The sequence below is a fragment of the Vidua chalybeata genome, chromosome 5 (assembly GCF_026979565.1).
Source record: "Vidua chalybeata isolate OUT-0048 chromosome 5, bVidCha1 merged haplotype, whole genome shotgun sequence".
NCBI classification, from domain to species: Eukaryota; Metazoa; Chordata; class Aves; order Passeriformes; family Viduidae; genus Vidua; species Vidua chalybeata.
In genome coordinates, this window is record NC_071534.1 from 50,459,846 (window position 1) to 50,476,075 (window position 16,230).

General features: G+C 37.1%; 1 protein-coding gene across 4 annotated transcripts in view; it reads left to right on the plus strand.

Annotated features, from left to right (window-relative positions):
- PTPRZ1 (protein tyrosine phosphatase receptor type Z1) overlaps positions 1-16,230 on the plus strand; it is a 132,511-nt gene that overhangs the window by 96,303 nt on the left and 19,978 nt on the right. For 3 of the 4 annotated variants that reach the window (XM_053943070.1, XM_053943073.1, XM_053943071.1), the window contains exons 12-14: positions 1,367-4,928; positions 8,514-8,658; positions 15,648-15,739. In XM_053943070.1, the coding sequence (XP_053799045.1) occupies positions 1,367-4,928; positions 8,514-8,658; positions 15,648-15,739 (3,799 nt within the window). The remainder of the gene's footprint in view (positions 1-1,366; positions 4,929-8,513; positions 8,659-15,647; positions 15,740-16,230) is intronic. The other variant, XM_053943072.1, reaches the window with a different exon arrangement.

Consider the following 16,230-nt stretch of genomic DNA (forward strand, 5'->3'; position numbering starts at 1 on the left):
CCTATCTATTTACCCTCCCTTGCATTTGTGGACACTGAGTAACCAGTAATACAGTCATTTCTCTGTTGTTGTAAGCTATGTATCTAGATTATTATATTGCATCTGTTAGGTGCCAGTGAACATCAACTGATTTTTACTTGTACCAAGAAAGTTTAAAAGTGTATACAGTGCCTTGCAGAAATAGAAACAAGGGCCTGTCCAGTCCAGCCCAGGTTTGAAGGCAATCAGTCTTGGTGCTGCTGTCCCTAAATTTTAGATATTTAGTTCTTATAATGAAATCCAAACCTGAGAGTGACATCTGAGGTACCTTATCTTGTGTGAGTGCATGAGGGGTTCCTGGTTCAAAGAGGAACTGCAGTGTGAAGCCCAGCTCTAGCCTAGTGGGTAAAGTCCTTGCTCTGGTGAGACTGGGTGAAAATTCACAACTCCTGTTTGCTGAGCGTCTCAGTCAAAAACATACTCAGCAGCTCTTTATCTTGGGCCCATTCTTTCAAAGGCTATTGATTTTTTACATTACTCTCCCTGCTGTGCCCCGTTCAATGCGAGATCTATTCAAACAAAACTGTAGCGGAAACAGAGGAGTTGTTAGATTGATAGCTGTGCCTATCTCCTGTCCACTGGACAGGTTGTTTTCTCTCAGCATTACGCTTTATAATAACAAACAGTGGCATTTCCGCCACATCAGCAAGCCAGATCCTTAATATATATATATATATACACAAAACAAAACCAAAAAAAAAAAAAAAAAAACAAAAAAAAAAAAAAAAAAAAATATTTTGCAAGAGGCTCTGCTCTGTCTTTTAGGGCTATCTATGTCTGCCTGTCAAAAAACTCTGACAATTTCAATTGTCATAAAACTCTGACAATTCAGCAGAATTGAGGTCATAAATATATTTTACAAATTCTGTTGTTATTATTACAGTTTACTTACCATCAGGATATTAATGCAAACCTCTAAGGCATTCTGGTAGCAAAACCATTTCTTCATTGTTCTGTATACAAGCTATATATTGCATATACAATTGCATTTTATTGGGAAAGAGTTAGAGCCTTCTTAATAAAGTAAATAAATACTGTGAGTGATTTTTGCCTCTCAAACAAAATTTAAGTAACGCAATATTGAAGAAGTTGTTGGAATGCAGCATTTTTCTGTTTTTATTGCAAATAAATAATACTTTTCAAGATAAAAGAGGATTCCTCTTCTTGCAGTTAATACTTTAGTTTAAAGACCAACAGTCTTCTCAAGTGTTGTTTTGCTTTACCTCTCTTGATTTATTGATCCAGAAAAATGTATTATTACAGTTTTCATTCATGTTCAGTCTATAAACATTTTTAATTGTCTTCGGCTATGATATTTTTTTCAAAGGATGAAGTTGATGAAAAGGAAACAGAGGTGGATGAAGAAACTGCAGTGGTTCCTAGCACTGACAGTACAATGAACCAGTTGAGGAGAGATTTTCAGGTGATTACATCCAGCTACAGTCAAGAAAAAATGGGAACAAAACCCAGTGAAGCCAAAACAAATAGATACCTAACAAGAGAAGAATTGCATGGTAAGGATAATATTTTCAAAGCAGTTTATTATGCTACTTCTCCACCTATTGGTGAAATTTCTGAAGAGGAAGATCCTTTTCTGGAATCCCAAACAATTACTGGAATTCCTCCTCAACTCACTGACTCCACCAAAGGCAGAGAAGATGAGTTTATATATCTTTCTTCAGGCACCGAGCCAACAAGAATAACCACCACTGACCACAGTGATGATTTCTTATTGTCTCCTTTTAAACCTCATCAGGAATCTGATGACTTTTGGAGTTCAGTTCCTACTACTTCTTCATCGCAGCTGGTTACAGAGGAGGCCTCCCAAGAAGATGCCCTTCCTTCAGGAAGTCCAGATATAAGTGTGCATGATATTCTTTCCCAAGGCTCCATTAAATATGTTTCAGAAGTCATAGCACCCTCAAGCTCCGATGAGCCTCCAAAGCATACCTCTTCCACTGATGGAAATTTATGGTCTCGTAATGCTACAGATCCAACAACTCAATCTATTGATACATCACCTAGTGGGCAATTGTCTCAGACCAGTTACACTGATGCTTATGCAGAGGGATTAAAGCCAACTACAGCGCCCTATTCAAGCAGCCCAGTGGTTTTACAAGACACTTCAGATGCGGATTTAGAATTGCCACATTATTCTACCTTTGCTTTCTCCTCTGCTGAATTATCACCTCACTCTATCTCTTCAAGCTCTGGAGAATATGGTTCTGCTTCTGCTGCCAGTGAGGTACTCTCTCAGACAACTCAGCCAGTCTATAATGGTGAGATACCTCTTCAACCTTCCTACAGTAGTGAAGTGTTTCCTCTAGTCACCCCTTTATTGTTTGACTCTCAGATGCTCGACACTACCCCTGCTACATCAGATAGTGATGTGACCTTGCATGCTACACCTGTATTTCCCAGTGTTGATGTGTCATTTGAACCCACCCTGTCTTCCTATGATGATGTACCTTTGCTTACATTTTCCTCTGCTTCCTCCAGTAGTAAAATGTTTCACCGTTTGTATACAGTTTCTCAAATGTTTCCACAAAGTGCTACTCCAGCTGTTGCAAGCGATAAGGTGTCCCTGCATGCTTCTTTGGCGTTGGCAGTGGGTGATCCCTTAATACAGCCAAGCCTTGCTCAATTTGCTGATGTGGTGTCACATCAGACCACTCATGCTGCTTCGGAGACACTGATGTTTGGTCATAATAGAACTCACATATTTTCTCAAGTTGAACCATCCAGCAGTGATTTAAATATGCATGTACTATCTACAATGTCTGAACTTCCTTATGCTTTGTCTGGTAATGTGGGCTCCCTCCAAAGCTTTACTGTTTCCTATGACTCTGCAGAATTTGTGCATGATTCTGTTGATGTATTTCATCAAGATCCTTTATTTAGCAGCTATAACAATGTACTGGTGCATAAACCTTCTTCTGTAATATCACAAGCTGATACTTTGCTGCAGCCTACACGCTCTCTATCTAGTGACACCGATTGGTCTGAAACATACTCTGGTAGTGAGTCCCTTTTGCCTGATACAGATACTTTGACAGTACTTAACGTTTCTTCCTCTGACTTTGTTGATGTGATTCCATATGAATCATCCGGGTTCAGTGATGTTAATAAGATGCTTCAAAAAGGTGATGTTATATATGGAAATGAGAAAGAACTGAAAATTTCCTCCTCTTTAAGTGAAACGGCTTCCAGTGCTGAAAGTAAAGTGATACATGAACTTTCTACATCTGTTTCTAATAATGTTGTAATTGAGCAGAATATGTCTCTGCAAGAAAGCCCACTTCCTGTTTCTAGCACAAAGGGAATCCTTCCAGTCTCTCTTGCTTTTCCCTCTACTAAGATATTTGATCATGATATTAGTAAACTTACAGAAAAGCACCTTTCTGTTCAGCCTTTGCATGTTACAACTCCAGCCTTTGATGACACTTTGCTTAAACCTATGCTTAGTGCAAGCTCAGATCAAGCTCTCTCTGTCCCTGCTTATAGCAAAATGTTATCCTCGACTCAGCTGTACTTTTATGAGACCTCAGCCACATTAAATAATGAAGCATTACTGAAGTCCTCCTTCCAGTCTTCTGGCGATGGCATTCTGCTTAACACAGCTGCAGTTGTGCCTAGTGATCCCCTATTGGCTGAAAGCCCAAGGGTTCAAAAAGATAGTTCTACATTTGACCAAATATTGCATCAAATGGCACCAGGTTCTGCTACAACTGAAAGCAAGCTGCATTCTACATCTGCACCTTCTGTTGCTGATATGATGTCAAACACTTTTAGTAAGCCCACAGCATCACTTCAAGGTTTATCTTTTTCTTATGCAAGTGAGAGATACGGTTCATCCAGTTTATTTAACAGTGAAGATGTTCAGAAGGTTATACCTTCATTGTACAGTAGTGATGTTTCATTCCAGCTGACGAGTTTAGAAAATACAAATGCCTTTCCGTCCCAGGCAGGGAATGCTGCAACAACTCTCTTCCTAACAGGTGACACATCATCACATGTAGCTACTCCTACAGACAGCCATCTCTCTTCAAGTGTTTTTGAAAGAATTGAGGTTGACAATGTCTCTTCAAGTGCCACACTTGGTTTTGATCCTGTCCATATGCCTGCAGTTGTTCCTGGTTCTGATGTGTCCGTTCATCACACTCTTCCTTTACCAAATACACTTACTTCAGTTACGGCTGTTCCTTCCAGAAGTGAGATCCCTGTAACTTTGAATAGGTTGCTGGTTCCTTCTAGAGAATCCTCTGGGTTGTCTCCCAGTATCATGTCCAGTACCAATTTGTGGTCTTCTGTAGTTGAGGATGACTATGATGAATATAATGATGGCTTCCCTGTAAGTAACTGCATCTCATGCACTTCCCATAGAGAAGATCAGGATATGGTAGTAGAGGATGAAAATACAGAGGGAAATAATAACAAGGATCAGAGTAACCTAATTATAAGTTCACATTCTGAGAAACCTGAAGAAGAGAAGTTTTCTACTGCTGCATCTGACAGACAGATAAACCATGCCATGGACAGACGTAATTATACATCCATACCAACTTTGACAGCGAATGTGATACCTGAGAAGCACAACAGCCTGAAAATTTTGGAGAGCCACATTCAAAATTCTAGTGTCCAGTTGCAAAACACATCAGAATCTAAGTCTTGGGCTGTTTTGACAAGTGATGAAGAAAGTGGTTCTGGCCAAGGTACCTCAGATAGCCTTAACGATAACGAAACTTCAACAGATTTCAGTTTTCCTGACCATAATGACACTGAAGGGGCAGTTGAAGCAGGTAACTCAGAATTAACTCCTGGATCATCACAATCATCAGCTTCATCTGTTACTAATGATCACTCATCAGTGTTCAACATCTCTGAGGCAGGTTAGTTATGGATAAGTCTAATGAATATTATGGGAAACTGTGAGGGGATACTTTGCTGCCATAGAGAATGAGAAGGTTTATCTACAGATCATAAAGGGAGAACATAACATTGCCAATGGGTGTGATTAAGGAAGCATTGGGGAACAGCGGTTCATACTGAGCTGGCAATGCTACTTCTGGCTACTTAAAACTGCACCTGAAATATTCTTCAGTAAGATGATTGATGCTCTTCTTTTGGATAGATGCATACTGTCAGCAGAAATTGAGTCGTGCAAAATCTGAAACCAGAATTGTTTCAGTGCTAATTGTTATTTTTAGTTTTAAAGGTTTGAGAGGGACTTAGGTTCTCTGTTGAGTTCTTTGTACAAAGACAAGTGCTGCCCTTATGGAAATACCACCAGAGGAAATCATGCCTCTGCCAGAGGAAACATGCCTCTGATATTCTCTTTTAAACTTACAGCAGCACTTTTTTGTGTGTGTTTTTGAAGAGGTTGAACAAGGAAGAAGATGCTGGTTTTATTCTGATTCATAAAAACATTCATTTTTATTCTGTGTATGCCACTTTCAGATTTCAGTGAGATGCAGAATTTTTGTACCAGATTTGCGTATTCCCAAAGTAGAGCCAGATTCTCCTCTAGATGTTTATATTTAATGCTATTTTCTTATTTATTCCTCCTAAATTCAGCGAGAGTATTTGCATGATTCCAAGGATAAAGTCAGAAGTCAAAACTCATAACATATTTCCTTTGTATTTAAAAATGCACTGTGGAAAGTCTGAAGTATTCAGACACATAATTTTCATTCCTTCTTGTGCTAGAGAATTGAAAATCAAAGAATCAAGTCAAAAATGATCTTTGGAAAAAAGCCAAACAACAAACAAGGTTGAATTGGTATTTTAGAAAATAAATTGAACTTCTGTCATATACATGCTTCATCTATAGAGGGCAGTAACATTCAGCTAAACCCATTAAGGAATGGAATTCACAAAGAATGAGAAGGTTTCGGCCCAATCCTACAAATAAATACACAGTTGAATTACATAAGGTTATATTTCTCATGAGCAGCAGAATACTAATATGAAAAGGTGGAAAATTGACACTCGATGTATTTGGGGCTAGAACAATGTAAAAAATAGAAAATGAAAACTGAGAGAGAATAAAAAACATTTAAATTACTAAGAGTCCTAATAAGGTAGGTGTTACAAAACTGAATTAATAAGTGAATTAATTCACTGGTAAGTAGTTACCACTTTGTGTAAAATGCATAACATTCCTTCAAAAATAAGCAAAATAGCATTAATATTTCAAAACCTATGTTATTGATAAGAATGAATGTTACCATAAGATACTAGAGTTTACATAATGGGTGTCATTTGAATTTTTATCAATAGTAACTCAAAAAGGATTATACAGTACTGGAGGAGGAGGAGGAGTACAAAAGACACAGTTTGTCTTCTAGATATTATTGAAAGACACTCTACAGTATCATTTAATGTTCATTATTTTTTTCCCAACACATGATGCCAAATACTGGCTTTTACTAAGCAGATTATTCAATTTCAGTATTTCTAACATGGTCTCCTGTAAATCAAAGACATATTTGCTTAATTAAATTATAAAGAAATGCAGCAAACACAAAAATTAACCTCTCACCTGACAACTTATACATTGCAGTGGATTTTGCAGAAATTGGTAAAATGTCTTTTCATTGTGGCCATTACAAAAAAAAATTGTCATTTAAACTTTTGCCAGTCTTGTGGTTGTTGATGCATAATTATGCTTGTTCTGAACTAGGATTTTCTCCATAAGACCTCTATGACTACCCAAACTTTTCAACTTCTGTTGAAAAAGTAAGACAAATTAATAGAAAGAAATATGCAGAGGATCCAAACACATCAGTTACTAGAAATCAAAGAAATGTGCTATAGCTGAGACTGCCTTTTCAGCTGCCATCATTGGAGTGATAGCCAAGTAGGCAAGAAACCCTCTGTTACAGGAGAAGCCTGTGCTTCATTCTCCATAGGAGGAGTCCTAATAGAATATGGCCATGAAGTTTGAAGGAGCACTGTCATCACACAGATAGGATTGGATTTTATGCTGTGAATTAATCCAGAGTTGGATAAGCAAGTCTGACTGTTTCAGAGGGATTGTATTGTGATTTCTCATGCATACACATAGTTTTCCTCTGCAATCAATAGGAAGCACCAATTTAACCTACTCAACAGATACTTGGAGATTTTTCAGAAGCAACTTTGTTCCTTCAATTACTTTACCCATTGAGCTGCAGAATTTAAAGAGAAGTGATTTATATGGGTGTTAAAGAGTATTTTGAATTTAAACCAAGAAGACATCTGCAAAATTAGAGCCTAGACCTTTTTGCATACAAAGTCCTGAAAGCCTCTAAATTCAAGAAAATGGAAGAAAATAGAGCTGCCTGGAAATCTGTACTGTATGAAGCCATTTGTTTTTTGACATCCTATTTAGAGCATGTAATTTGCTATCTTTGCTATCTTTATTTTTTTTTCCCAACTCCATTCCTTCCTCCCTTTGTGTAAAAGCTTTTCGTTCCTGTAGAATTGGTCTCTTGAAATCCCAATGGAGTGCAGATGTTTTCTGTACAGCAAAATTCTGCTCTTATACAGAAAATTCATTGAATTACGACTGTTCGCAAAAGCAGAAAACATTCTAGGGGTTTAACTCAAAAAAGCACTAAAGTGTTTATTTCTGCATTTTAACTCAAATAATGTTCACAGTAAACTGCACAAATTGAAATAAGTCAGTTATTTTACATCAAAGTCACAACTTTAAAATACTTACTTCTTGAGGTTGACCAAAGCTAAAAATAAAGTATTGGTGTTGTCCACCATTGTGCTTCCTTCTTTAATAAAATTATAGAATATTTTGTTTTATTCTTCATACAGATTCCTATGTCCAAATATTTCTGTCATCCAACAGTATATGGCTCACTGAAATATGAAACCAGATCAATATCTAAATAATCATTTGATCACCTGTAAAGATGGAGGTGGGAAATTTAATAGTGGCTCCAGTATAGTTGAGAGAGGCAATTGGAGTCAAAGGAAGCAGTTTACAGAATGGGCAGTGAATAAAAATACAGAAAGCTAAACTGCAATACAGCAAGCACATAAAGACTTTTGCAAGACAATTTTTGTATTAACCTATTAGCCAGAGAAGTGATTTGCATTATATGACTGTCAGTTTAATATCAACTCCAATACACATTCCAATATTATGTATTCAGATTTCTTAACTCATTTGGCTTTCAGCTAATAAAACAGATTAAAATAAAAAAACCCTTTCTTCTGAATTTTAACAACAGTCTGCTATTCTTACAAAGAGAAGTCTCCACTGCTGGAAGGCTGAGTCACATAAGCTTGAACACTTTGCTTTACCTTCTATCTGCTTATCTTCTGTAAGCTGGTTTGCAAATGTATAAGCTTTCTGCGGTACATAGTAAGAAATAGAGGTAAGTGATATTGAGTAGGCTCATTATAAGACACATTCACCTGTGCTGTGCATTTCTCAGAATTTAAACTTGGACTGTTTCAATTTTCTCTGACTGCAGAGGCAAGTAATATTAGCCATGAGTCTCGTATTGGTCTAGCTGAGAGTCTGGAATCAGAGAAGAAGACAGTTATACCACTTGTGGTCGTATCAGCCCTGACTTTTATCTGTCTAGTGATTCTTGTGGGTATTCTCATTTACTGGAGGTAAGTTGTATTTTGGTTGATTTTTTCAGTTCTAAAGAGGTATGATTTGAAAAATGGATTGGCATTATTGAGCTGGTTTACAGGAGGGAGACTGGATCTTGTCTTCATATTGCTCAGTGTCATAAAGATGACAAAATAAGGTGGTTTCTGTCCAAAATACTCAAATGCAATTTTATTTATTTTTTGCAGAGGGTTTAACCACTGCAAATAGTTCATTCCTATATTGATAGAACTTAGTAAACAATAACTCATGACTGGTGCCTAGAAACAAGGTGACTTAACAGAGCACTGGGAAAAGCAAGAGGGAGAAGAAAAATAAATATCATGGCGTGGAGCTTTTTACTATCTTTTCGATCCTTTATCCATTAAAAAAGATAGCTATCAATTTAGAATGAGAATCTCTTGTACTCAACAGGACTATGTAAATAAGCACTTCATATGGCACTGTAGCAGTGTGCTGACGCTGTGTGGAAGACAGAAAGGGGGTAGTTTAATGATACTATAATAGTATAACTGAACAGTTTGAAGATCATTTTACTGAGTAGCTCTTAGGATGCTCTGTGATTAAAAAGTCATTCTACTTTGTGATTCTGACAAACTAAAATTAGCCCTGGTCTTTCAAAGCTTTAGTAGGTAACTACGGATGTGTTTCATGTGCACATGTGCTCAGGGTTCCTCATGGATGTGTTTCTCTGTAACTTGATAAATTGATAAACCAGTAAAAAAAAGTAGAAAAGTAGGATAAAGGGAATTGATGGTTATTAGAAGTCATTATAACATAATCAGTAAGAGCAAAAAACTGTGTCCACACTGTGAAATAAAAGAGACTAGCTAGCATGGCACAGATCTCTTCCATATAGCTGAAATTACTTCCCTCAGAGAGGATAAAAAGAGTGGCTGCATTCACATTGCTTACTGGGATGGCCTCTGCCCTGTGCTAACCCCAAACTGTGTCAAACATGATGTAAAATACTGCAAGTTGGCCTGAACTAAAAATGTACCAGGAACCTCGTCAGCACATGGCAGTATGTTGCAATGCTCAAGGCTTTGGCACTCTTCCACTTGTTCTAGTTAAAGTCAGTCTTCCTAGGGACATGTCTGCTTAAGCTCTAAAAATCCTTGCACAGTCCTAAGACTTTCTCAAGTGTATAGACTGTCAGGTAGGAAATGCTGTGGTGGGCCAGAAGGGAGAAAAAAGTTGCAAAAACTTCTACTTCAGTGATTGCCAGGAATCTGATCCTGCTTCCCCTGTGCTAACATACAAACTAGCAGCCAGAAACCGGACCTTACTCTTACAGGGACTGTACAAAGAATTAGGAAGACAGGCCCAAACATCTTCTTTCAGATGCCTCCAGAGCTTGTTTCTTCTTCCTTCATCCCAAATATCCCTGCTTAATCTAAAATGAAAGAAATTGGTGGAGAACCAATAACTTTGGCCCTTTCCAAACTACTGACTCCTGTAATCTCTAGGCTGTGATGTCAGGATTATGCTCACTGACTTTTCTTCTAGTCTCCTGACACTGGTTTTCTGTCGGCCTACCAGGGTGTGTCCCACATGGGGACAGAACTCATTCCATCCCTGAACAGACTAGGCTGGAGAAATTGAGTTCAAGCATCCTTTGTTCCAGGCAAGTGTGCTAGTGAGTCAGACAGTCTTTACCATGATTAAAGACACTTGTTCGATGAACCTTGAGAAAGATTTCTTCTGCTTTTCAAAGTAGTAGTTAATTGCCATACTAATTGCGAAAGTCATTTCTTAGTTTATGCTTAGTTGGATAACTCTATTTTCCATCCCAGGATTTCCAGCTAACCACTTGCATTCTGAGAATCTTTTTCTGTCATTCATGTTATGCAACATGATTGTTCATATTCAACTTCCAAAGGGTTTCATCCCTGATGCTGAACAGTATTTCAAATCTCTTCTATTTGCTAAAGAGGGCCTTGCATTTAAAGACCCAGATTGTACAATGCAGTTCTAGTAATCCTACATGTTACAAGCTTGTTTTTGTCAAATAACATTGTTCATTTTGTATTCTTTCTCTGGGAATGAACAATTCTGTAAAACAGGTCTTTCAAAATGAAACAAAAATCCCGTTAGCAATAATATCTTCTTGCCTTGAATCTAATCTTTTCTGTATTTCTTGTGTACTACAAAATAAAATATGGAGCTCTTTTATTGTTAATCCTCAAAATTCTCTTGGCATTATGATAACACCAGTAACTATTTCTTATTTCAGGGGAATGTCGCATAAAGACTATGCATCATAGATAGGACTTTACGGCCCTCTATCAAAGTTGCCAAAAAACTCACCTCTTTTTAAAGACTGGGAAAAAATCAGATTATTAACTTCATTGCTATGCATGTTTCATTAAGCCTGGAAAATATTGGTAGAAGCTCTGTAAGATTTTTCTAACAGATTTAATTTGTTTTGAAATAATTACTCTTAGATGTTAATGTTTCTTTTAATATTGCACCTTTTTTTTCCCTAATTTGGGCCAATTATTTTCACTTATTAAAGTTCATGAAAATATTTAGGTTTACAAGAAATTATTTCATATTTCTTTTGCAATGGTAGTCCAGAAAAACCATTGGTCTATCTCATCTGGTCACATGAATGAATAATGCTTTGGGTTGTTTCCACTATTAGCTCATTATTTGACTATTCAAAAGGTGTGTTATTTGGCCAAAAACTAAATAATTACCAAGAGCAACAAGTTCCAGTCTCTCGAGGTTAAAGAAAGGCAAAATTATTTATTTCTTCACTTTAATGACTTGTATCAGAAAAAATAATTCCATACCATCTGTTGTTTGGGTTTTGGTTTTGGGGTTTTCTTTAATGAAATTGTTAATCAGCACTTGAGGAAATTCCTCAATCTCTTCACTATCTCATTAGGCACAATTTAAATCTTTTTTTTGATAGATATTTACTTCTTTGACAGGGATTAAAACTTCTAATGGCAATATTGTCTAAAGATTGAATAATTACCAGTAGGAAAATACACAATTTTTAACTACTCTGGTTTTGTATATCTTTTTTAATTCAAGCAATTTTCAAGCAATGTCATTTTCCTTTCATCTCTTCAGCATGATTAAGATTACAGTGGAATAAACAAGGAGATTCTTTGCCCTGTTTAGTGGCCTTACTGTCCAGATAGACTTTTTAAAATAGCTTTAGAGAGAATTTTCTGTCCAAATCTAGAGTCTATCCATTTCTTTCAGTATCTGTCTACTTTCTGAGTTCTTGCAGCAGAGATGTGGCAAGAATACCTGAATGTACTTGCTCTCTTCTTTTCTTGATGGCTTCATTATTACTATTTTGCTTAATTATTCATATTTGTTCAGATCAGCTTTTATAATGTTTATTGTAAGAAGATCTTGGAGAATAGTAACATGTTGACAGTTATCAGTGGGCCTTGTACCATTGAAAATTCTTTTTCAACAATCGTATGTGAATTGTAGTAAAAGACCAACTCATGATGACATGAACCACAAACAGCTAATGCACTTCCAGGTCCATTTGCATCTGTAGACATACTGAGTATCAGCTGCCTGTCATGCAGCCTGTTAGACATTTCATGATAGCAACACTTCAGAAATTACCAACCTGATGACAGACAACACCCTGAGTAGTTATTTGAATTTTAAATTGCCTCTATCACCCTATATAATTTGAACCATACCTGTCTGAGAATATTCATTTTCTTAGCCATGATTTGAACTAATGCCTTGAGTCCTGTAATAAGTTTATGGGAAGAGAGTTGAGAACCCTCTCTGAGGATCATTAAACTTGGACATGCAGAAACAGTTAAATCAGATTTAAATATACAGAGGCCACACTCATCCATCCATAAAGGAAAAACTTCTCAACAGTGTGCCATGTCATATATCAAAGTCTTAATAAAATCTGACAATTAAAATTCCACTTGACAAACACATAAAAATTAATTGCACCTATTTAAAAATGGAATAATTGGCATTGATTGAGGATCCACTTATAGATCCTTTGGCTTCACCAGATCTTTAAATTATCTGTACATTTTAAAAAAATCTAGTAAGTGTTTGAGAATACCTACTGGAAGATAATCCTGTTAGCGCAAAAGACACTGAAGTTTTCAGAGAAAGAAGTAATCAGGCCTCTAAGACCATTCTGCATGAGCAGCAGAAGCCCAAACACATCCTCTCACAGATGCCTCTGAGTCGCAGAGCTCAGCTCCCTTGCCGAGTCCCCAGCAGGAGCACTCCGCACACACGCACAGTCCCATGTGCGCACAGTGCCACGCTCCTGCCAGCCTCAGCACCAACCCCAGCCCAGCTCTGAGCAGTCCCTGCCGCAGGGCAGAAGCCAAGCACGCATTCTCAGCCAAGATCCCGGGGCCCAAATGCTTGAAAATTTATGTCCCCCACAGTCTGAGGCTTAGTCTTGTAGTCTCAAGTAGTTGTCACTGAAGTGTTCATTCAGATATAGTATCCTTCCTGTCAGACCCAAGTGCTGCTGCTGCTGCTGCTGTACAGATCCAGACACTGTAATTAATTCAGCAGTTTAGCACTGTCCCCATATAAAAAGTGTGTGTTTGAACAAGTGCAGTGTCTAAATTACAAATTACAGTTTTAGGTTGGAGATCTAAGTGCTGTGATGAAAGGTGTAAATTAAATAATCAGGTTATTGAGTGATGGGACCTTTGTCTGGAAGTTTGAAATAGTCATCACTTTTTTCATTAACAACAAGTGATAATTAATGATATGCGAGTATTAACATTGTGTTTAGTCATGAAGGCTTTCAGTGCTGATGCAGGAGCAGATGGAGTGCCTATTTATGAGTCTTATTACAGGTTAAGTCAACTGCTATGAATTTGTCTCCCAAATGTGCTAAGGGTGTAATTTATTTTCAGCCACAATTAATTTTTAAAGATTAAAAATACGTTGGCTCAGTGAGGGATAATGAGTGCATGGCATAATATGAGGACATTTTAAGTACAGCTTTAGATGTGAATGTCGTGATGCTAATTAAATTCTTTATAGCTCAATCTTTTCTCAAGCAAATAGGTAACAATGTTAGTCCATAAACCTTACATGTGATGGTTGTTCACAAGCAGTAAACATTTGGGGGAAGGGCACTTTTTGGGTTTGGAGCTTTAAGATCAGACTGCTTGGCATGTTTGGTTGGTGTAGTTTTTAATAAACACTATACAGCATTCGCTGTGCCCAGCAGACAGGGCCAGACTTTCCAAACTGTTTAATGATTTGAAGACTTGGAGACTTGCCTGTGTCTCACAGATATTTCACACACAATTCTGATACTAACTCTTGAGATTTATGCTAGCATGGAGACAGCCTCTGTCACCTCAGCAGCCACTAACTCTGATGCTAGAGACTCTAAAGCTTAGAAGGGTGTTCCCAGGTTCCTCCAGGATGTGTTCTTGGTCTGCATCCAAAATTGCCATTTCTAAGTAAAACCACATACGTAACAGATAGTATTACTCCAAATATCCCATGCAGAGCCAAAGTTTCTCTGTGAACATCACAAATACAAATACGCTTTTAGAGAACTCTAGCTGGACTTCAGATTTCATTGTCATGTGAATTACCAGAACTATTTTGCATGCCTCGTTTTCCTTTTTAGGTATCGGTCTGTTTTTTCTTGTGTTTTAAGAGCATCTGTATTGATAGAAAATTCACAACACATTCCGAGAATTTGGGCATGTTTCCCAGGGGCTTAATTCAAATAAGCTTACCAAAATCTTTATTATCTATATTAATGGTTCTGGAAAGAGTGGCAACAGCCACATATTCCCTATCTATTTCTCAAAGTATCTTCAACATTTATTTCTGTTGAGAACAATTATATGAGGGTTTTTATGACTGCACCGATACAGGAATTATACAGAATTTAAAATAACAGTGATTATACAAAGTAACAAACAATCATACAATAGCTGCAGCCAACAAATTTGAAGAAGCAGAATCTTGTAAATATAAAATGAGATTAATATTTTCATAAGGCATATATTTCTTTTTAAATTTAATGATTAGTGAATAATATTTCAGAGAGATTAACTGACCCAAAGTTAAGATTGTTATTAGATGTCTAATCATATGGAGATTTTTTAATTAAAGAGGCTTTGCAATGCTTACAGCATCAGTTATTCATTCCTTTGAATAGCTTGAGTTCTTAACAGATGCTATTCCTATTATCTTCACATCTGGATTATAGCACAGATACAAATAGCATTGTGAGTCATAGTTAAGGTTGATTCCATTTGTATTCATACTTCAATGTTTTTGCAACAAAGCTGGCATCTCCTGGAGTTAGAAATTCCCCTGTTTCTGTCTGTCAACTTTGGGAAGTCCTCCTTGGTTAAGGTGTCCCTCAGTGTTGCAGTTACATTATGAAAAGTTGTTTATCCCCAGTCACAGTAGTTCTAGAGCCATTGCTTTGGCTGTTACAGGGCATGTTGTCTTTTATTGCATTTCCATGTCTGCAGTAGCATCTACCAGTGAATTACCAGAACTGATCTCAAACATTGCTCCATCTTCAGGCTAACATCATCACATGAAAGGGAACAGTAATTATTTAAGTGAATTTGGATAAGTAAGGAAGACAGTGACATTTTTTGTACTTAGAGTTATGCAGCATCTACAGTAGCTCCTGATGCAGAGTTTCTCTTTCAGCTGTCACTATGTCTGATGTGTGCTCTATCTTCTGCCTCTGGTGTAGGTAAAGATGCATGAACTATGTATTATGCTGAGGTAATGTAGTATCTTCATGTTGTATGCATAATTTGGTGATGTTCTGGGGGAATATTTATATTGTAGCAGTAATATTTGACAATCCATGAAAATTGGTTTTCAAAACCATGTTTTTTCTTTCTGACTCAATAATGCCAGAATTCCAAATCATCTCAGATAATGTTTTGGTAGGGTTTTGTTGGTTTCTTTTTTCTTTCTTTTTTTTTTTTTTTCAATTTTTTGTATATTTATTCCTCTCTAGGAAATGTTTTCAGACTGCTCATTTTTATTTAGAAGATAATACATCACCTCGAGTGATTTCTGCTCCCCCAGCTCCAGTCTTCCCAGTCTCAGGTATTTCTGGCAACTGTTCTGTGGATTGGTGTTAACTGTTGGAAGATGCTGCTTTATATGTGTCAATATGAATTCTTCAAATACTATAACATCTGTAAACCAGAGATTTGTAACCTCTTGTACAAATCTGTGTAAACAGGTACACTTGATATTGGCAGACTTGTGTTATTAATAGTCTCTTCTGTAGGTAACACAGAAGAGAAATATCTTCAGTTTACAGTGTTGCCTCAAGGATACTCTGTGCTTTGTAGCCATTTTAAGTGTAGCCTCCCTAGAGTGGCTGCTCATGTAGCCATCTGAGCTACACTAAATAGCTTTAGAGGATTACACCAGCAGCAGATTCTGTTGTATTTCTGCCTCTAATTGGATTTGTCACCTGTGTGTAGAACATGTCCTATTCTTTTTACCAGCAGGATGAGGATGTGCTTCATCTGTCTGCATTTCACTTGCAATTACAGTGTGTTCTTATACTTACAAATTTTACTGGCGTA